Raw genomic sequence first — 23,764 nt, 5'->3', positions numbered from 1 at the left:
TTATTTATGTATTCTTTAAATAATTCTTGAGTGTCTATACCTCTCATGTTAATTTTAAGGGTCACTACATGGTGGCCATGTGGCAGACAGAGTTTCTTGTCTGCCAAAAAACCGTTTCCCTCCCAGTCTTGTCGTGCCAAGAGATCCCGGATTTATTATTTCTGATAGCAATGAGCCCATCTAAGGAGGTTGAACTATGATTGGAATAAGTCAATCTTGGCAGTCTTGTTTCCTTCCTTCTTTGGCACTGTCATGTGAAACATAAAGCTGAGAGCACCAGGAACCATCTTATGAACCCCATAAAAGGCTTAGAGACCCTCAGATAAATGTACCCATGATCCTGACATTGTGGAGTCACTGACCAGTCTGGAAGCCAGCTATCTCCAAACTTACTTTGTGATATTATTATCTAAGTCATTTGTAGTTGGGTAGTTTGTTATTTGCGGCCCAGAGTACCCTTATGCTTGGCTTTCAATTCAGTAAAACTACAACAGTTATATTGATCTACAATGTGCATGGTGTGATCCAATAAGGTACATGTAAGAGGATTTAGGCATAATTTCTTTTCTCAAGGAGTCTGGTAGATGTAGACATGCAAACAATGGTAATATAAGAATTATGGGAAAACTGAGTAACAGAAGCAACAGAGTGATAAAGAATAAGAAGAGAGGACTTTCTATCCTAGATGGAGAAAACCAGGGTAAATGCACAAAGCAGTTGCAGTTATATAACCAATTTGCCTCTTGCAGAAGTTTTTGGTATTAGTTGCCATCGAATCAGCTCCATGTCATGGTGGCCCCATGTACAACAGAACAAAATGTTGCCTGGTCCTACACCATCTTCGTGACTGTTGACATGTTTGAGTCAATTGTTGCAGCTGTTGGGTAAGACCTTCTAACCTATGAGGCTCATCCTCCAGCACTATATTGGACAGTATTCTGTTGTGATCCAGGAGGTTTTCATTGGCTAATTTTTGCACGTAGATCACACCAGTCCTTTTTTCCTAGTCTGTGTTAGGCTGGAGGCTCTATTGAAACCTTTCTACCATAGGTTACCTTGTTGGTATTTGAAATACTGATGGTATTGCTTCTAGCATTGTACCGAATCGAAAGCTGCCACAGTATGATAAACTGAGGAATGGGAGAAGTACTGGGATTTAAGTATTTAAAGGCAAGGGGCAGAGCGTTTCAGGACTATACATAAACAGGAAAAGGACACTGAGAAACAAAAATGTTTGTCCTATGGCATAAAGGCTGGTCTGATAAAATTGATTAGCAATATACTTTGGAATGATTGAATTGTTTTTTTCATCAAGTAAGTTGGAATCGACTCATTGGCAGCAGGTTTTTTTTTTTTTTTTTTTTAAGTTTGATCAAAGTTGGGCAAAACAACTTTAAACGGGGTTTTTTTTGGGGGGGGTGGGAGCTTCAGGACTTTTCAGAGCCTTTGAAATACTAATTTGTACTTAGCTCACCTTTCATCTTCCACCCTGTCTATAGTACTACTCCAACTCATTCTCTTATTAAACTATATTGATTTCTTCATAACACTTATCAATATATTTATAATTTTACATACTAGACTGATACATTCTTTAGGGCTGGTCTATCTCATCAATTACTCTATTTAGTGCCTACAACTTACAGATTAAAAAAAAATATATTGGTCATACACAATTGAAGTGGCATTTTATTATCTGAATTAAATTTTTTACTGTGCAGAAATCATATGAGTCATCCTTTCGTATTCACAAATAGACATTAAACACAAGTTTACTTAGAATATGAGCTATAAAAAGGTAAAATAAACAGCGTATCTCTCCTCTTTCTTATAAAGGAACAAATAAGTAAGTAAGGAATTTTGGTCCAGTAAACTTCTTTCAGGGAATCAAAGGATCAGCACATATTTAAACTTCACCTTCTGGACCATCTACATCTGTGGCTTTATATAGTGAGAATGAATGTGCCCAAGGGTTTGCCAGACCTTGACTTCTGAATCGTTAAGGAAGGATTGCATCATGTCTAGTAGCATTCCTGTTAAGTACACTTTATTGTCCTCTAAGATTTTGAAAACTGAGATTCATGTAGTGTATACTGCGTGGGTTACTAGAGTATCCAGTTAACTCTAGTACTTCATCCTCATCCATCCTGTATAATCAAGACTTTCTTTTTTTTTTTTTTACTATAATGTAGTTACAAAGGTGGCAATGGTTCTCAGAGTGGAAATAAATGTGAATTTAGTTTATTCTCTCTCGAGAAAGCCTTTCTTCTCTTGAAGAAAGCCCTGACTGTGTCCATGAGAAGGACGAAATGTTTCTGAAGATATCCCATTGTGCGTTCTACTGAGACCACACATTGAAGTGGCTGAAACACAGGAACCAAGCTCATTGTGAATGAATGGCAAATAGAAAGAAAAATATGTAAAGTACAGAGAGTCTACTAGACATTAAAACTGTATCCCTCGTTCTTTTTCTTCTTTCATTTTTACTTTGTGGCCATGGTATTAGGATTGTCATCATTCCTTTGCACAGTTGAACCCCTAGTTCAGTGGTTCTCAAATGGGGCAATTTTAATTTCCCCTCTCTACCCCAGGGGATATTTGGCAAGATCTGGAGATATTTTTGATTGTTACAACTGGTGTTGAGGGGTGGGTAGTACTGGCATCTAGTGAGTAGAAGCCAGGGATACTGTTAAATATCCCACACTGCACAGGACAGCCACCATAACAAAGAATCATCTGGTCCCAAATGCCAATAGTGCTGAGGTTGAGAAACCCTGTGCTAGAGATATGATATTTACATTGCTCATGGAAGACCTCATAGCCTTTAGTATTTAGTAAAGCAAGCTTCCACATGTGGGACTCTGGTCATTGGGGCCTGAAAGAGATCTAGGATCATATCAAGTAAATAGGAGAAATGTTAAAAGAAATGTTTACTTTGTTTACTCTTTTTGTTTCTTAATATACGGTTGTTTATAGGGGCAAAGCCTAGATCACTGGCCAGACACAAGTCTTAGATATTTAGGACTAGGAAGGCAGTGAGAAGTCATAAAAATCATTTCCCCTTTTTCTTCTCTCCACTATTCTTGTCCCGTCTGTGCTGGCAATTTCTGTGACACCACGTTGGAGAGAAGAGCCTCCATTGTACTTTGTCAGTAATACTGTGGATTCATTTACTTCAGTTACTTTAAACATTCTACAGAAGGCCTCAGGGAGCCTATTTATTTATATACTGCATGCACGCGGGCACATGCACGCACACACATACACACACACACCCTCTCACTTGTAACTGGTACGCTTGTCTGCACATATGAAAAAAAAAAAAAAAAGTGCCTGAAAAAAACAGCACTTTCTACTGGTATGGCATGTAACTTTTCCATTTCATAGACATTCTACCTTTGCCCTGTGATGCAGCTTGGGCTCATGATTAACCCATTGTACGGATAGAGAAATAAGCCTGGAGAGTTTGTCTAGTTGAACGGAAGTCACAGGTGTTATTAGTCTTTTGGCTACTAATAACTGTCTAAAGACCAGACCAAACAAGTTGCCATCAACTCCAACTCTTGGTGACTCCATGTGTGTCGGACTAGAACTCTGTTCCATGGGATTTTCAATAGCTAGTGTTTTGGAAGTACAGCATCAAACCTTTCTTCCCAGGTGCCTCTGGGTGGACTTGAACTGTCAACCTTTTGGTTAGCAGTTGAGCATGTTAACCATTTGCACTACCCAGGGACTCCTTCCTACTAACTACATAAAGTCTCAGCTTTTTTCCTGATTTTCTAGGTCCTAAGTGACATTTTTTCTCTCGCCCTATGCCTAACATTTACCAACCATGAGGTGTGTAAGGTAACTAGGTGCCATGCCTTCCCCTGGCAAAATCATCATCATCTTCATCATCCTTATTTCTTCTTCAGATGAATATCTTATTTGGGTCCGCATCATAATCATGTTATCTCTGCTAAAGATATGCTCCAAGCTGCCTTCCACTTCTTATAGTATATGGTATGGCTTGAGCAACACAGTATGAGAACTTCAGCTTTTCTTTTTTGGATACTCAGTCCTTTGTTTGTTTGCTCTAGAATCACATTCACTCTAGTGGCTGCCACACCTCCTGCCTATTGATACTGAGCTCCTAGGAAGGGGAGCGTGAGGACATTAGACCTCAGGTGGGGTAGAGGAGACAGACAGAATGCAAAAAGACAAGGTGAAGGGCCTCTAATCAACTTCAGAACTTTTTTCCCAGGAAGGTGCTATGAAGAGGTGGAATCTGAACTGGTGACTTGGTTCCAGGCAGATGCCAGTCTTGAGCATCAGGTTCTCAATTACATTTCTCTAAGAATCAAGGTGTTTTATATGTTTTCCTAGTTGCAGAGGAAAATTTCAACACCCTTAGATTCTGAACATTGCAATGGAATGCTCTTAATCATTTAAGTAATTTCCCTTAAGCTTCCTAAGTTTATCTCATTTCTAAACTTTAGTTTATTTTTGTAAAAATTTGAGGGGTGCTTTGTAGTTCATGGTGTGGAGAATCACAATTTTTAGGAGTTTAAAGCTTAATTTACAGCTCTAATTCTTGTTGTAGGTGCCCTGGTGGTGCAGTGGTTAAGAGCTACAGCAGCCAAGCAAAAGGTTGGCAGTGCAAATCCACCAGGCACTCCTTGGAAACCCCATGGGGCAGTTCTACTCTGTCCTATAGGGTCGCTATGAATTGGAATTGACTCGATGCCAGCAGGTTTTGATTTTGAATACTTGTTATATGCCCTTGCACAGCTTAATTATTTAATTTCTGTAAGACTTGGTTCATATTTCTATATAGCCAGGATGATAGAAGACTCTTTTTATTATAAATAAAACTCAAACTGCCTTAGCCATACACATGTGTATGTTGTTGTTGTTAGTTACCATCAAGTTGATTCCGATTCATGGCAACCCCATGTATTTCAGAATAGAGCTGTGCTTCATAGAGTTTTCAAGGCTGTGAACTTTTAGAAGCAGATTGCCAGACCTGTCTTCTGAAGTACCTCTGGGAGTGTTCAACCACCAACCTGTCAGCTAGTAGTCAAACGCTTAACCATTAATGCCACCCAGGGACTCGTGTGTGTGTGTGTATGTGTGTGTAATGAATATATCAGTGAATACACAGACATATACACACACACACACCTAATGGATTTATATGTATGTGTGTTCAACAAATAGATATAGATAATGTATATTTGTCCGTTCATGTAACCAATGCATCTAAGGAGTAAAATACCTCCAGGAACAGCTGGATTCAGGGACTCATGCTATATAAACAGATCCCAGTCCATCTCTCTTCTCTGTTCTGCTCTCTTGCTCTCTTCTGATGATATCAGAATGGCCAGGGCCATTTAGTAACCATAGTCTTACATCATTTCCTTTGAGACATTTCAGTAGAAAATGCTTCTTTTATCTAAGAATTCTAACCATGACTTGATTGATTCTCGCTTGTTCTTATTGGTCTGGATCAAGCCATATGACTCCTCTTGAGTCAATCCTGTAGACAAAGGAATTCCATCTTCTGACTGGCCAATTTGCATCACATGTATCAGTATCTAGAGCTTGAACTTCAGTCTTCCCTCATTTGCCTTGGGGAACCACCCTTCCTCATCTCTGAGTTTCTTTAGCAATTCAGGGTGCTATGATCAAAAGAAAGATGAATGGACGCTGGATGGGCAAAAACAGTGAATATTCATAACACTAATATCTGTGTGTTTTTAACACGGTTATTAGAAAAATTCACTGAGATTATATATGTGGAGGAAACATCAAAATGCCCAGTATGTATGTTGTTGTTGTTGTCAGTTGCCATAGAGTCAGTTCCTCCTCAAGGACACCCTATGTACAACAGAACAAAACATTGCCCAATCCTGTGCCATCTTCGTGATTGTTAGTCATTGTTGCAGCTGTTGTATATTTTGAGTGTCTTCCAACCTAGAGGGCTCATCTTCCAACATTATATCTGAAAATATTCTGTTAAAGTCCATCAGGTTTCCACTGGCTAATTTTTGGAAATAAATCACCAGGCCTTTCTTCCTAGCCTTAGTCTGGAAGCTCTGCTGAAACCTGTCCACCATGGGTAACCCTACTGGTGTTTGAAATATTGATGGCAATAGTATCCAGTATCACAGAAACACACAAATCACCACAGCAGGACAAACTGACAGACAGGCGGTGACCAGTTTATATAGAGATTATTAACAGCAATAATAATAAAAGCAGAACCAGCCCCACTCTTTTAAACATAAAACCCATTGCTATCAAGTTGATTCCAACTCATAGCAACCCAACAGGACAGAGTAGAGCTGCCCTATAGGGTTTTCAAGGCTACAATTTTTAAAGAAGCAGGCTGCCACATCTTTCTCCAGGAGAGCAGTTGGTAGGTTCGAACCACCAACCTTTTGGTGAACAGCCCGAGTGCGTAATCACAGTGACACAAAACTTATTTGCAGTTTACACACAAACCTACTTGAATCTCAAGAAAATGATTACATACTACTCACAGAATATCGAAGGGGTTTGGAGTGCTTCAATTAGAGGAACAAAAGAGAAAAAAAAAAAGAATGGTAGGAATTGATAATAATCTCTGTCATGAATAATTTAAAATTGAGTAAAACTCCGGATTTTAAACTAATTCAAAATTATTTGTCATCCTTCAGTTCTTCAGAATAAATAAGTACTACTAAAAACCGAAATTGCTGCCCAACATCCTAATATGAGCAGAGATGTTATCGAGGGAGGAGATAAGTATAAATTAAAGGGAGTGATGCTTCAAAGAATGTGCCTGAAAGAGTAACGCAACCATTTTCCCGTTTTTAGGATCCATATCAATAAAGCTTAATAAGAACTAAGAGTGAAATTACTGCTAACTGTGAACTTAATATTTTCCCACTGGGAGTTCATTAATATCTCAACAGGTACAACGAAGCATTATCTTAATTGCACATGATACTTCCAGAAATTGCCTTTTACAAGTTTTGTGGAAACCGCCCTCTGGAAGAAGTATTTAGTACATTTGTTAGTGCCTTCCCTAGCTGTGCAAATCCCCTAGGAACAAAGGAACGGAAAACTTATTCACCTTCCCAAAATAAGATTTCCCAGATGATTGACCTTGTCATAGGCACTGCCCTCATAATATCTAGATGAAGAAGCTCAAAATGCATCAAGCCAGTCTCAGATCTTTCATTTTTTTTCTAAATAATTGATATGGCTCCTTCATTTTCATCAATATTTGACAAGGAGATTTATTTTGATGAGAATCAAGTTTACGTTGAGGTGGTGGTGGCTGTTTGGATTTTTAACATACATGTATAAATGTAATCTAGTTCACATCTGGACTTGAGTCTTCAGTTATTTTAACAAGTGCTGACAGTAAGGAGGTATGTTTCCAAGCCTATGATATCCTTTTGCCTAGTGGCGTTTGACTACGTAGTGATTATGGGATAACACTAAATTTAGAAGAGCTCAATCTTGTCCTCACTTAGAAAGTGAGAGTTCATCACACACTCAAAATATTTGCTTTTGTCTGTATTAAAAATGATCTAGAATTATTTTCTCTAGAAAAGCACTCTTTATCTTTTCTTCCTTTCTTTCTCCTTTTCTTCTTTCCTTTCTCTTTTTCTTCCTTCCTTCCTTCTTCCTTTTCTCTCTCTGTTCCTTCCTTCATTCCTCTCTTCCTTCTTTTCTCTCTTTCTTTTACCTAGTAGTAGCAATATTAACCAAGATAAAAGCATTTAACTAGAACACAGAACCCAGAACCCCAAACGCTATATTTCTTACTAGCATCCGGCAGTCAAGCCTGCTCCTGAAGTGACAGAGCTAAGGAGACAGATGGCAAAATTACCCTGTTCAAAGTGGTAAGTCCTATTATGTATTGCAGAATTGGACTGGACCCTAGGTTACTATGATATGTGTTGCCTACTGCTGCCAGGCCAAACAAAACCTATGAGAAAAAACAATGAGCAGTCTCCTAAATGACTTTTGAACTCCCATCCAAAGTTCAGCTTTTCTTGTTTTAACATTTCAATCATAAGTAAGGCAATCGCAGAGGGAAGGGTGTCCAGGGAAAAAAAAAAAAAGACAAGAAAAGGTGTTTGCCACATGCCTAAAGCTGCCCATTATAGGCCCACCCAGAGCAGGAATCATTCCCAAGCACTGTAGAAATCTCTGGATACATCAATCGTTTGGGCAAGGGATACGCCAAGGGGCAGAGTTCTTTTCCTGGACTCTATTCTCTTAAGGTCATTCAATTCATTCATTTACCAACTTATTAGAGGGCTCCTACTCTATTCTCATAGTCCCTGGGTGGTACAAACAGTTAACATGTTCAGCTACTAACTGAAAGATTAGAGGTTTAAGTCTACCCGGAGACACCTTGCGAGCTCACATTGATGATCTAGAAAAATCAGCCACTAAAAACCTTATGGAGCGCATTCTACTCTGACACACATGAGGTTGCTATAAGTGAGAATCAATTCACTGCCAGCTGGTTTTATTAAATGCCTGATAGAGTGCTATTCAATGGTAATATAATGATGAACAAAGTTTTTTCCTCCATGAGGGTAAGTACTCTTGAACAAAGGAGAGAACAATAAACAGATAATTATGCATATACTTGTTACCAAAGAAAACTATGGCGTACCAGAATTTATCAACCAGCTTTCCTATAAACTCACTGTACTTTCTAGGGCAAACACTAGACAGGTTAGGAGAGAGAGCCTTGATTGCCTCTGAGTGGTTGGTGTGTGCCACTAATTGGATGTAATTTAATTTTTGATTATTCTTTCAGGCCATCTAAAGAATTCAATTACCACAATCTGTACAGGTAAAATACGAATATTAACAACTTGAAAGTGTCCATAATGTATATATGATATGTGTTATTTACATTTCATTTCAATTCTTATTGAAATTAGTTTTCTCCTAGCCTTGTCTTTCTTAGATTTACAAGTATTCTAAGGCTTTTAAATGTACATAAATATTTGAAAGTTTAGATTAGAAATAAAGTGAATTGGACTTTTTTATTTCTATTTCAAGAGTAAGATATGGGTTTGGGAAATATTACATTCAAAGACTTGAAGAATGATGGTTTTTATTGCTGTTTTATTCCCAGTTTGCTTTTCAATGTTTAAAAAGGGTCAGGAACGTTGGCTTCTACATAAATTTTAAATGATAACTTTGAGGCATGAGAAGTACTCTGCCTTAAAAACTTGATCACTTGAAACCAGTTTTCCATCTTGCCGTCAGTGTAACCGGACATGTGTCTTGGGAGAAAGAATTGGAGAAACTGGAGAGATTTTCCTTGAGAAAGAGACTGGGGGGAGGGGAATTCTTTTTCAAATATTTGAAGAAACTCATAGAGAAGTGAAATTGTCTCGCGGAAGATAGGAAAAGAATTAAAGGGCTCTGGAGATATGGGTGTTGGCTGCCCAACAATGCGAGTGAGTGGTGGCCATCCAGAAGAGGTTAGCCAATCATCCTTGATAATGGTACAGAGGCAATGTGGGCAACAGGGATGGCCTGGCAGAGTTTCCATCTCCTCCAATTCTATAGTTTGGTCATTTGACTATACTTTGTATCCTAAGGAATTCTTAAAGATGTAGAAAGTAGTCATGGCTGGCATGAGTAGTAGGAGTATAGACAGATAAACTAACCTCTTTCCTGTGTGTGAACTATGGAATTATTCCTCCAAAAGATATTAGACTGACTGTCCATGTCAATGATATAATCTCATTTACTAAAAGGCTTTATGCTACTCTAAGCAATTGTTAAAATACAACAAAATGACCCTAAACGACATATGCATATAAACTAGAAATTAGATCTCCATGTAGGCAGAACAAGAGGGGTCAAAGAGGAAAATTCACAGTAAATCCACTCTGTGCTTGAAGCTCATTAAGTGGAAGCAAAAATGCCATGTAGACTTCTATGGAAACAAACAAATACCATTTTATACAACAAGTCACATTATTATTGGCTTGGTCAAACTGAGAAATAACATACTCAGTAACTTTATGACAACATACCACAGGGATTGATTTGCATTGAAAAAAGAAAACATAAATATTTTGTACTGGAATAGTAAATTTTGTAAGCCATCCTAGAGGTTGAGATGATTGCTATTTAATGCTTTCATTTTTACCATTCTTGTACATGTATGTATATAATTTTATACAAAAATACATAAATGTGATGATGACATGGAAGTAGGTTTTTGATTCTGAAAACATAACCTATTCATTTAGCTATCCACTGAGAAACAAAAATTGATATCTTAGCATATGACATCTACAAAATAGATCATAGATACTCTAAAATATTGACTGTTAAAAACAATTTTTCACATGTAGAATAAGGAAATCTAGGTGAAGATACGTATGCTCAAGAGGATGGAAGGATTTTCTTGTCACTGAAAACCTAGAAGCTATCAAATAAAATATGGACATGATAGATCATAGGAAGATACGTATGAAAAAGATACCATGGACATATTAATAATCACATTTCCATCTTTCACATTAAAATAAACAGTGAATTCATAGACGTTGATAGAGAGAAAAAGTTTTTTGTACTTTAATTTGTTTAAAAGAAGAAAAATGAGACAAATTAAAAGAAAAGTGTTAACTAAATAGCAGATTCAATAATATGAGGTTGTGTCAGTGTTCGCTAATGTGGTATGGGAATATGGGAAAAACTTGAGGTGGGTTTGCAAAAACACTGGTTCAAAATACAGTTTTTCTTTTTCAAGATTTATTTAAATTATAAATTAAGGTAAAACTAATTCAGATATAGAACTATGTTATTGGTAAACTGTAAATATATCTTTTCTGCATGTTTATATGATAAGCATGCATTTATGAAAAAGAGAAACAGAAGAGACAGAAAGAAACTATGCGAAGTAGGGAGAAGAGGTGATACTTTCCTGCAGTGTACTTGATGATTCTTGCCCATTTGGACCTATCTTCCTGCTGAAACCAATAAGTAAATGAAGAGCTCACATTAGCAAATTTAGACACACGGAGGAGAATGAATTACTATTCTTCAGTCAGATGACAATTTCACTTTATCTCTTGGTAGTTTGTTTACATGACTGCTGTTACTTAGCTTCTTAAATCATGTAATTGAGTGTTATAATGATTTGATGTGTAACCACTGAAGGCAGAAGGGTACGGTACCATGGAGATTTGAGCATTTTGTCATATTCACTCATTAGGTGTATTGACCACACCAAGAACCCTGGAGAGAAATGGTTCATCCCACAGCGATATTAGAATCCCGCAACATTCAGCACAAAGCAGCAGCACACAATTTGGAGAAGTTGCAAATTAACCCGAAGCATTGATACAAGAAATGATGTATTTAACTCTAATCAGTGGTTCAGGTCATATAGTGTTATGGGGGGAAAAATCTATGATGTTCTAGAAAGGACTGATAGAAAAAATCCCTTGAGGAAAATCTGATACGCCTTCTATTAGAAAGGGAGCATTGGACACCAGAAGATATATTTTGCACATGAAAAGGTGAATTTATGCATAGGTATTTTCTCTGAGGGTATGAAGTATCTTATAATGAAATACCCCAAGGAAATAAATACTTTTTCTTCCCAAAATGGGATACTAGAACTATGTACACTTTATAATGGCTGGTTGACATAACAAAACTTATAAAGATACTGTCATTCATCAGCTGAGATTTTTGGAAGGTCCTTCTTGAACAGGTGAAAGCAATATATGAGATATCTCTTTATATTTCTCACAGAAGAGAATGAGAAGCTCTGAGACTAAAGGTATGAAAGAAAAAACAAACGAGCAAACAAAAACCAGGTGGCAAGCTATTATTCTAAGGAAGGGGACAAGAATTAACTGGTATCAGAAATGTAAGTGAAGGACAATAGTATATAGGAATGGAAAGAATTATAACGTATGATGCTTTCTAACAGATTTGATGCTCTTTTAAAGAGGAATTATAGCACAAGGTTAAGAGTAAAGGCTTTAGAGGCGTACTTAAGACAGATCCCAGATTCTCCACGTACTTACATATGAGTTAAGGAAAGTTTCAGTATCTCTTTCTGGCAGAGCTTCTTTAGTTGTGAAATCAGAATGATAGGGATTACGTGGGAGGATTTTTGTGAAGTTTAAAATAAGATAATGCACTATACCACTTAGGATGATGCCTCACACATGGAAACACTAAATGATGAATTATGTTATAATTATTTTGTTATTGCTTTTAGAGTTGCTTACCCTACATTTTCTGGACAAGTGCCATCCTGAGTTCCAAATAAAAATAAGGAATGCTCATATTGATAGCAAGTATAAAGAAAGTGCTTTCAAGAATCATAGATTAGAGGGTGACAGAGTTTGGGTAAAGTTTCCCAGAGTACTGTTTAAGAGAGTCATGCACATCTATAGAGATGGGAACTTTGGGCCAAATGATTTAGAAGCCACCTTTGACTCCAAAAGTCTCTTTCTGTATCTAAGCAAGGGCACCATGAGCTCTAGCTAAGATTATGTGTTGACGAAATCAAATTTTAAATGATAATCTTAGCTCTTCATTTGACCGTACATTTTTCAAAATAAGAAATATTAGTTGGTTTAAAAAAAGAAACTCCCTGTTGAGAAATAGGAAAAAGGAAACCTATTTTCATTAGTATCATTACTGTGTTCCTAAAAATTCTAGATGATGCAATTAGAAAAGAAAACTAAATGAATTATGGTAGTATGCCTGCTTACCTGCAAATTCCAAGAAAGTGAATGCAATTAGAACTAATAAGAATTTTAACAATGGTGTAAGTCACAAAGTAAATATACGAAAATTAATAGATTCTTATATACTACTAATAAATAGTAAACAAAATTAAAATTTTATTTAATTCATAATGCAATAAAAATAACAATTATCTAGAAATAAAATTAATAAGCAATGTGCAAGGCCTATATGGAGACATTTATAAAAGTTTACTAAGAGACAAAAATGAATAACTGGATACATGAAAATAGATATTTTTCCAAAGAAGATAAAATGTTGTAAATGTATCAGCTCTCCCTGGATTAGTGTATAAATATAATGAAATTTATTGTGGACTTGAAAAAACTGATGTTAAAGCTGAGATGCAAAATTAAACACATGTGATTACCCATGTTCATTTTTAAAAGAACACTAATGAAGAGAGAATATGTTCCGACTAGTATAGCCTTAAACTACTTTAAGTTTGTCATAGCTAAAATAGCAAAACACTGGCCCAAGACTAGGAAGACAGAAAAGTGGAATGGCAGAGAATACACACCAAAGACCCAAGGGAATTTAAGAATATAGTATATGGTAAGGGATGACCTTTTCTCTTAATTATTTTCTGATTAATTATTTAATTTTCTAATTAATTGTTTAATGTATTCTGCCGGGGTAAGTAGTTAATTGTTTGAAAGGGAAAATATAAGATGTTGTCCCACCAAATGTAACATCCTCATATAAATTCCATATAGAGAAAGATTTAAGTGTAAACCTTTATTTTACATGAGGGGAGAGCTTGAAGATTATTCTAAGGCAATATCCATGGATGTGGAAACCCTGGTGGTGTAGTGGTTAAGTGCTATGGCTGCTGACCAAAGGGTCGGCAGTTTGAATCCGCCAGGCGCTCGTTGGTAACTCTATGGGGCAGTCCTACTCTGTCCTACAGGGTTGCTGTGAGTCAGAATCGACTCAATGGCACTGGGTCTGGGTATCCATGGATGTGTACAAAGACTTGAATTAGCTCTGAGAATTTTGTTTTAGGCTTCTAGTGATAGTGAAAGCTTGAAAAAAGTCTAAATATTTAACAATGAAAGTTAGGTTAAATTTCTACATAGCAGAATACAATCCATGAGAGAAAGAAATAAGTGTGTGTGAGGGAGGGGTGTTGGAAAGAAAGGGAAGGGAAGATTAAGACCTACATTTTTATTTTTGTTGGCAGTTCATAGCCACCAAGTGCTCCTTGGAAACACTATGGGGCAGTTCTACTCTGTCCTATAGGGTTGCTATGAGTCAGAATCGACTTGATGGCAATGGGTTTGATTTGTTTATGTATATGTGTGTATACCCACTGCCGTTGAGTCAATTTGGACTCATAGTGACCCTATAGAACAGAGTAGAACTGCCCCATAGAGTTTCCAAGGAGCACCTGGCAGTTTCGAACTGCCAACCTCTTGTTTAGCAGCCGTAACACTTAACTACTGCGCCATCAGGGTTCCACATGTATGTGTGCACACGCACATATACGTGCGGTCTCTATGAGTTGGAACTGACTTGATGGTAACAGGTTTTATATTTTTATGTGTATATATATATATATATGCTACTTAGAGGGAGCATTTTTAAATGCTCTCTCTCTTTCTCTCTCTCTGTAAAAACATATGTATAAAACCCAAACTAATCCCACTGCCATTGAGCCCATTCTGACTCATAGCGACCCTATACGACAGAGTAGACCTCCCCCATAGGGTTTCCAAGGCTATAAATTTTTACAGAAGTAGACACATTTTCTCCTGTGGAGCAGATGGTGGATTCAAATAGCTGACCTTTTCAGTTAGCAGTCAAGTGCTTTAACCACTGCACCACATATATGCACACACACACACACATAATATATATACATATACATATGTGTACGTACACATGACCACACAAGGACTAGAAAATATGTGTGAAAAAATTTTGACAGGTGTTTTGGATTAAATTGTGCCCCAAAAATATGTATTGTAAATCCCAATCCCTATACTATGGATACAATTCCATTTGGGAATAAGGTTTTCATTGCTATATTGGATGAGGCTGTATCAATGTAGGTGTGTCTTAAACCAATCACTTTTGAAATATACAAAGAATGGGTTAGACAAAGCAATGGAAGCACAAATGGAGAAAGAATGATGCCATATGGAGATCACCAAGGAATCGGGAAGAGAAGCTGAGAGAGACAAGGATTTTTCCCCAGAATAGGCAGAGGGAGCCTTCCCCTAGAGCCGGCACTCTAAATTTGGACTTCTAGTCTCCTGAACTGTAAGAAAATATGTTTCTATTCCTTAAAGCACCCACTCGTGGCTGTTACAGCAACACCAAGAAACTAGGACAACAGGGATCAAAGTATTAACGCTAACATATTTTCTTGTTTTTGTTTCCCTGTATTTTTCATAAGTAATGTACTTCATTAATTTTCTAAGAAAAAGCATCAATGCATTTTATACACAGAGAGTGTTAAAAATGTTTTTAATTTGAATTTGATAGTCATCATTAACAAAATTATTTTTGTATGATAGGCAGATTTTTATGAGGTTAGAGAAAAGCATAATAAAACGAAAATGACGATTCATCCTCTGGTAAAAGATTGTTTTTTTTTTTTAAACTGTAGGAAGGAAGTTCAAAGAGAGATGGAATATCTATTTTTATATATCTGAAGTATTATTGCACTAAATTGTCGTTACCCCAAAACAGCTCCCTATTTCCATTGGAGACTGGCAAGAGGGAAGATTTCAATAGCAGAAAGAGAAAATATAATCTAGATTTCAAGGAGCATGTGTTAATCCCAGAAGATGACTAATAATCATTTGGTCCGTCGTGGGTACCAGTTATAAGACAACACCTCGATATAGTTTACTATGTGGGCAAAAACATTAGTTTGTAAACAAGTAAACAAATATGCAGCACAATAACTCAGTACGCAGCATAATAACCAAATATTTCACACATTACACAAATTCTTCCAGTTCTCCATCCCTTATATCCATCCTAGGAGGGATATCCTCATATGGACATATTTTTATCTTAGAAATGAAACCTATCCTGTGTTTCATTCCTTATTTTATCATCACTATATGCACAGTGTCAAGATAAGTACCACGAGATACAGGATGTATGTATCAGCCTACTGGGAAATATAATTCTTAAGCCAGAGATACTTCTTGTTTATAGTGGAAGGGTTTGACCACAGATAGCAATCATTTTCAAAATGTGCATGACAGTGAGGAAAGAAATCTATTTCTCCAGGATTTTCATTACTAAAATTTGGGGCACAGCGTAGAATATGCATTGGGAGCGCTTCACAATTCTGATGTTTTATGGTAGCTACATAAATACAAATTCAAGCAGAGGGCTGGCTGTGTCTTTAGTGGCACTCTTCTGAAGGTAGAAAGGGATTTTGGCAGGGAAGGTGTCTGTGCAATAGCAGAAAATCTTTCAGATTTCCACAAGTTGAATTTGATGGAAATGTATTGACATGGCATGGCTCCTTTTTATTTCTGTCTTCTTCTTGTTGCTCTATCTTTCTCACTCCCTTTCTGTCTCTCTCCCTTCCTTTCCTTTTCTCTCTGCTCTCAGAGCTTTTATTTAGTTGATATTTTCTTTACCTAGTATTTATAGCTTCAGAACTATAAATGACGTGGAGGAAACTCATTCCATCGATTAAGATATTTGTCTGAACTTTAAAGGGGTTTTAAATAGAATGTTTGAGCAACAAACTGAGGGTGACCAGCTGCCGACAGCTCCAAGGTCAGTGCTGTAGGCAGCAGTAGCACTGGGCACCAGGAGTCCACTACCCTTTCCTGCTTTATACCTATTATTAAGATATTTTAGCAATAGTTCAGCAAGTATAATACTTAAGAGTTCAAATACTTGCACTGGGCAATTTCAGGTTTGAGTACTGGTTCTCTATCTTACAGTTTTGACCCGAGGCAAAATCATGCTTTGCTTCTAACCTTCAATTCCCTCTTCTTTAAAATGAGTTAATGATAGCATAGTACAGTATAATGTAGTATAGTGTTATATAGGGTCGTATAGCATTGTATAGCATAGTATAGTGTAGTGTAGTGTACTAGTTTGCCGATGGTTAGATAAGGTAATGAGTATAAAACTTTTAAAACATGACTTGCACATAATAAAGAATCAAATAAATGATAAATATTATTTCTAAAGCTATAATGATAGGAATATATAAAAAATATTCCCTTGCCTCTGGACAAGGAGGGGAATGTTTGTGAAGAGGTACATAAATAAATGATGTTTGTCACAGAGAAGTTTGAAAGTCAAGTGTCGGGATTGCGTAACCTTAGTGAAGAAAAATGTACTGTTCTCTATTTCAATTATTACTACCTCCATGTCTTAAGCACCCACTCTGTCCCAGGCATCATGCTAAGCAAGGTGCGTTCATTGCCCCGCCTCTTAGAACAGCCTTTTACCAATGATGAAACTGGAACTCAGGTGAACTAACTTCACCAAAGTAAACACTAGTAAACAGAGTTAGGCTTTGACCCAGATCTTGTCTACATCAAGCCCCATTTTATTTCCACTACACCTCACTGCCCCTGTATTTGAGCAGTTGCAGGAGACTTTGAGTCTCGCTCACACTGGCTTTGGCCTTTGAGTCAGTGACAAGAGCCTGTACCCAGAGGTCATAGAACAGAACTGGATCAGGGCTAACCTGCATGTGAGATGGTGGGTCATCTACCATTGCGACACATGACTTGACTCTAATGCTAACCTAAAAAATTTGGCAAAGAAATTGAACTTTACAGAAGTGTTAATTGGCTTTCAACAATGGCAAATGAGGCAAATCGTACAGGAAGGAGAGAGAGAGACCCATACTGTGTGGAGCACTCAGGGATCAAACAATCACCTTGAGTGTAGCTTTGGTATCTTTAGACTGTGGGGCTTGGCATTAGCAAAGGTCAGAACTGGTCTTTAGATACTTGAAAAATCCTTCTGATGAAGGCAGAAGTAAGGCCTGGGAGAGTTTGCAAGCTGAATTTTGTCAGAGTTAATCATTCTTACTGGTAGATCAATTGTGTCACTCCAAGTCTACTGAATGCTAGTGTTAATGTTATGAACCAAGGACAGGGATAGTGGGGATGGCGGGGGGCGGGGGGGAGAGGGGACTTGTAGAGCTGACCAGCAGCAGTCTTGAAGTTGTCCCTTAACTAGGTTCTTCATTTATGCCTAATTCAGGGTCATCCCTAGGATATTTGGGACCCCAGTCAAGTATTTTTTGCCGTGTTCCTTTCTAGGTAAATAATTTGAGTTAGTGAGAATCAGTGTTAGTCAGAACCACTCAGGCTACTCGATCTCCCATAATCCCAAGAAGTAAATGCTACACCTCTCCAAAACAGTTCACTTGCCAGCAGGGCCCTGCTATATGGGTTCTTAGGATGACCTCATAGGCACAAGTCCTGGAGCTCCTCAGAGCATCCCATCTGGGGTAGAGGGCCGGAGAGTGCTATGAAGGGCAAATATGAGGATCAGAGGCTCATATGGGCCCCATCCAGACAGGACTGCCATCTCATTTCCAGAACATGAAGGGAAACAAATAATTTTGAGAAAAGCCCTCCAAAGTACAAGTACCACTGAGATGAAGGACCTGGGGCAGGGGACCCCCTTGTCTGGGTCTAAGGGTGGCACTGAGCACCTTCATAACATTCTTGTGAAGAATAAATGAGGTAATGCAGGCAACTTACTTAGATATTACCTCACAGGTCATCGCTACTCAATCAGTGGGATCTCCACCAGTATTCACAAGCTGTGTCAACTAAACCAAACTTTGTATTCTCTCCAGTTAGGCTGCTGTGTTTTTCTTGTCCATTAGTTCTTAAGAAGCAAAGTGTGATACACAATATTAGCTAGAATGGTTATGTACTCTTTTTTCCTAGCCACCATGACCTTGACCTTGAAAATCCAATGTCATCCTCATACTTTCTTCCCACAAGGAGACGATGAAAGGGGGAGGCACAAAAAGAAGATGCTAAAAAGTGGTTGGCTGCATGTAGATGGTCTAAAATTATATGGCTGTGTTTGGCAAAACCCTGTTCCCTTTTGGAGCTGAAGCCCTGTATTTTGAATAAATTGTCATAGATATAAATGATTCTCTCACGTCCTGATGGTGTGCTCTCCTGTGGTGCTTTCTTGTCTTTTCAGATCCCCCAGATTAGTTATGCATCAACGGCACCTGAGTTAAGTGACGACCGGCGCTATGACTTCTTCTCCCGCGTGGTCCCACCCGATTCCTTCCAAGCCCAGGCCATGGTAGACATTGTAAAGGCCCTAGGCTGGAATTATGTGTCTACTCTTGCATCTGAAGGAAGTTATGGAGAGAAAGGTGTGGAATCCTTCACGCAGATTTCCAAAGAGGCAGGTAGGAAGAGATTCGAATGCTCAAGCTGACCCTCTTCAAATGTCTGTGACTTGTAGGTTTCTCTTCAGATTTTATTAAACTAACAGTACTGATATTGCCCTGTCCCCGCTCTCACCTCCACCGAGTCCTGTGACATGATCTTCATTTATGACACTTTGTTGTTTTTAGAGAGCATATTTTCAAAGATGTGAAACTGAAGCCCCTTAAGTGCTAGTAAAAGAAATGAAGAGAATATGTACTACAACTGATATCTTACTGCTGTGCACGGGTAGTCCTGGGGATTACGGCTTGCACATGGAAACCTGAGAAAGTGTGGAGAGAGGTGCTTCTCCGTGGTTGCTCTTTCCATGCCTAGTTCCAGAATGAGGAGGATTGTTTAGAATTTTGTGAAGCCAAACAGAGTGCCACTCACTTTGAAGAGGAATAACACAGATGGCACTGTCTGAGATGGCTGAAACAAAATTAATTAAATTATCCAGGTAGGAAAATACATTTAGACAAATCATCTTTGAAACTTTAGATTATTTTGAGAAAGACAGCTCTAGCACATGGAGAGGGTTATTTTCTGTTTGTTTATTTAGCTCAAATTGAAAGTAATGTGCTCAAATGTTTGGCCAGCTGGCCTCCATTGGGTAGATTTTGAAAAATGATATAAAATCCTCATGCATAGGAATCATGACAATAAATATTCAGGCTTTCCATATTGAAATACTAGATGTAGTAAATTATATATATATATATTTATATATATATGTGTGTGTGTATATACATATATATAAAACATATGCTCAGAATATGGTTGGATATTCCTAAACAGCTCATATGCTAATATCTGGTTGTCAGTTTTGTTTGTAAGAATTTCATCTAATTCAAATTGTTATTGACCAAAACACTTACTTAACTGACCTTAAAAACAAGCAAGCAAGGTGATTGAAACAGAGCTCCTTTTCGTGAGGAAAGATGTCATAAATCCTGAGGACAACCCTTTGAGTCTTGACTGTCATACTACAGATACACTTCAGACATAGTGCTTCAGCACAGAGATAGGATAGCACTTGAAGCTGCTAAGAGAAAGGAGCCAGGGCTTTCTTATAAACATCATATTTTTAATTCAGTGTATCATCATTACCTCTAATGTCCAAAAATTTGCTGGAGATTTGGGTCCTTCTTGTATTAGCCTTTTCGTTCTGATGGAGACACTCTTAATCTTAACCAATTTGACTGTTATTATTATTGTTAGGTGCCATCGAATTGGTTCCAACTCATAAGGACCTCATGTACAACAGAACAACACACTGCCTGGTCCTGTGCCATCCTTATAATTGTTGTTATGCTTGAGCCTATTGTTGCTGCCACTGTATTAATCTGTCTCATTGAGGGTCTTCTTCTTTTTTGCTGACCCTCTACTTTACCAAGCATGATGTTCTTCTCCTGGGACTGGTCATTCCTGATAACATGTCCAAAGTATGTGAGATGAAGTGTCACCATCCTTGCTTCCAAGGAGCATCTTGGCTGTACTCCTTCTGCCCATTTTACTAGGTAACTCCTAATCATTGACAGATCTAATCCTAAAAGTCATCCCTGAGTGCCACAAATGGTTAAGCGCTCAACTAGTAACCAGAAAGTTGGTGATTTGAACCCACCCAGAGGCACCTTGAGAAACAGACCTGGCAATCATTTTCTGAAAGATCACAGCCTTGAAAGCCCCATGGGGCAGTTTCCTTCTGCATGCATGAGATCGCCATGAGTCTGAATCTATTCAATTGCAGATAGTAATCCTAAACACCACTTCTAGGTTCAAAAATAAACAAAAAATAAAGAAAAAAAAACTTTTTTCTTGTCTCTGGTAACTTGGCCTTGTGTTTCCAATGCTTTCTCCCACATTTCACATATGACATGTTAGTGTAATATTTTGGGAGTTTTTATTTATTTATTTTTTCCTACCTTGCTTCCTAGTCTCTAAGCAGAGGCCATGTCTGTCTTGTTCACCACTGTAGACTCAGTTGCTATGTTTCTGACGAAAAAATAAAAGTCTGGTATAGTTAGAAACTTTCAGATTAGGAAAGAAATCTTAAGTCTGGCCCTGTGACATGCTGACTTGTAGGAGTCATTAGCAATTGACTTCATGCATCTCCAAAGAGACACTTAATCATTTTTGATGCCTGTTTTTATTTGGTTCCTTGAGTCTTGCTTTGATTAAAGTAAGGCTTGAGGCTGACATAAAGAAATATCTAAAAAAAAAAAAAGAATAAAAACAAATAGATCAATGAAGAGAAAATACAGGTAAAATAGTAAGACGAAACACAGAGCTAGATTTCAGCTACCATCTTGTACTACGTAATTGCTACAAGTACGTCTCAAATTCAAAGCTGAACTTTCCCCTAGACCAACGCAAGAGCACTACTTGTTCTGTTACGTAAGTTTACAGTGTTCACAATGTTACCGGATTAGGGTCCGTGCCCTGGAGCAGTCGAGCCCATGAAACGTACTCTAAGTCAGAAAGAGTGAGAAAGTTTATTAAGGAGATGCATACATCACCGGGACCGAGCAGCAACACAGGCTGTCTCTATGGAGTCCCCAAAAGCAGTTTTACATTAGAGCTTATATAGGATCTTAAAAGGGTTACAAGTGTCTTTGTAGTCCCTGCCAGACATTTCTTTATTAGGCTAAAGATATACATATCTGATACCTGGGCTTCAACTTTCCTGTGGGGGGTTGTATGCCACAGGCAGTCCCACCAGAACAAAAGATTATTTGGATCAGTTTAAAACAAAGAACAAAGCCATTAACATTTGGTCAAAACAAAGTCATTAACAGAGGTATGTGAGGAGGCAGGCAGAGGTAGAACAAGTTACAGGTTTATCATGGCCTTAGTTATGTTAAGCTCTCAGTTGCCCACTTTGAAAAAGGAGAAGACATGCTGGGTGGGATTGGGGTCACAATAAGGTTAAAATCATGTTGCTTGTTCAGTCATAAGATCACGAAAAATGTTTGCTGTATGAAAACTGCTTTATATCTTTGTAAAAAACAATATAGGCAGATCAATGTTGCGTTTCATACAGTTGTGTTCTCTTGGTGTCACTTGGTGGAAACTTAAGTTATATTGAGCAAGTAAAGTCCACGATATGACTCTGCAACAAGGGAAGCACTTATGAGCTGGTCTGAGCTCCCCAGCTCAGATTTATAGCTAATCCTGCATTGAAATGACCTAGTTCAAAAAGCAAAGGTCATATCATTGGCAGACATTTTGAATGAAATGCTTCAACCTGAGAGCCATTCCCTTTGGGAATGAGAATAGCTTTAAAAGGCAGCTGGTGCTGCAGAAATGTGAGAAGACATTGAGGGTTCAAGTAATGCCTTGCATATCAGTTCCTCTTCATTTACAATTATTATAGTATTTGACATGTATTTCTAATAAAATTCATCAGAGCAATATCACATGTACGATTAATTTAAATGAATTCACTTATGTGAGCAGACACTGCCCAACTGCCCACCAAATAAAGGAAGAGACAGAGGGAGAATTACAATTTAAATGGCAGGGGGTAAGACTCTGCGCTCAGTGTGTATGCCTTAGAGAAAGCATAAGATGGAAGCATGATTCTCTTGTTTATTGAGTCAGTTTTGCTTCTGTGTGTCTGTTATAATGTGAGTGTATTTCTACCTAAAAGGCAATTCTGCTATTTAAAGATATATATTCATATCCCATGACCTCTAAGAAGAATCCAACTATTTCTTCCAATGCTCAATCAAAGAAACAATGTATTCTAATTATGGGAAAAAAAGAAAATAATAATCTCCTCTTCTGGAATTACTGAGATATATACATACTCAAAGAGCCCTGGTAGAACAACAGTTCAACATTTGACTGTTAGCTGAAAGGTTGGCAGTTTGAAGCCATCTAGCAGCTCCATGGGAGAAGGACTTGGTGATCTTCTTTAAAGATTACAGCCTAGGAAACCCTATGAAGCAGCTCTACTCTGTCACACGGGGTTGCTATGAGTCAGAATCAACTTGACGGTACCAAACAAAAACAACAATATACACGCTTAAGAGATTTCAATGATAATTTTGAATGTTCACATTTTTCCTTGCCTGCTGACTGTAGAACCTGACCCTCAAGGAAGCGTAAGAGAGGTGGTGTGACACAGAGATGAGCTATCACTGGTTATGATGTCAGACGGACCTGGATTTGAATAATAGGCCTCATCACTACCATGCTGTGAAATTTTGACATGTGATTAACTTCTCAAACTTCAGCTTCCTCAGGTATAAAACAGCCTGGTGGATTCGAACAGCCAACCTTTTGGTTAGCATCCGTAGCTCTTAACCACTACACCACCAGGGTTTCTTCCTCAGGCATAGAATGGAATTAATGATGGCTACTTCATTGGCTTAATAAATTAAACATAACCATGGAGAAGTGCTTAACACCCAACAATACCTGATTATTGGCTCGTCACTCCAGTTCCCTATAAATCTGTAGCCTTATTGTTTGAGTTTGAAAAGCTTGACAATAACTTGAGTGATAGATGACATTTACCTTTAAGTTATAATTACTGGATCATCTACTTTATCAGGTGAGTTATAAGTCTT

The 23,764-nt window shown here is 37.8% G+C and overlaps 1 protein-coding gene across 1 annotated transcript in view; it reads left to right on the top strand.

Moving 5' to 3' along the window:
* The window catches only part of GRM7 (glutamate metabotropic receptor 7), a 1,058,468-nt gene that overhangs the window by 327,381 nt on the left and 707,323 nt on the right, over positions 1 to 23,764 (top strand). The window contains exon 2 of the mRNA XM_003409776.4: positions 18,952 to 19,168. Within this exon, the coding sequence (XP_003409824.1) occupies positions 18,952 to 19,168 (217 nt within the window). The remainder of the gene's footprint in view (positions 1 to 18,951; positions 19,169 to 23,764) is intronic.

This window comes from Loxodonta africana, chromosome 22 (assembly GCF_030014295.1).
Source record: "Loxodonta africana isolate mLoxAfr1 chromosome 22, mLoxAfr1.hap2, whole genome shotgun sequence".
NCBI lineage: Eukaryota > Metazoa > Chordata > Mammalia > Proboscidea > Elephantidae > Loxodonta > Loxodonta africana.
The sequence above is the reverse complement of the archived record's forward strand: the minus strand, read 5'-3'. Positions and strand labels throughout refer to the sequence as shown.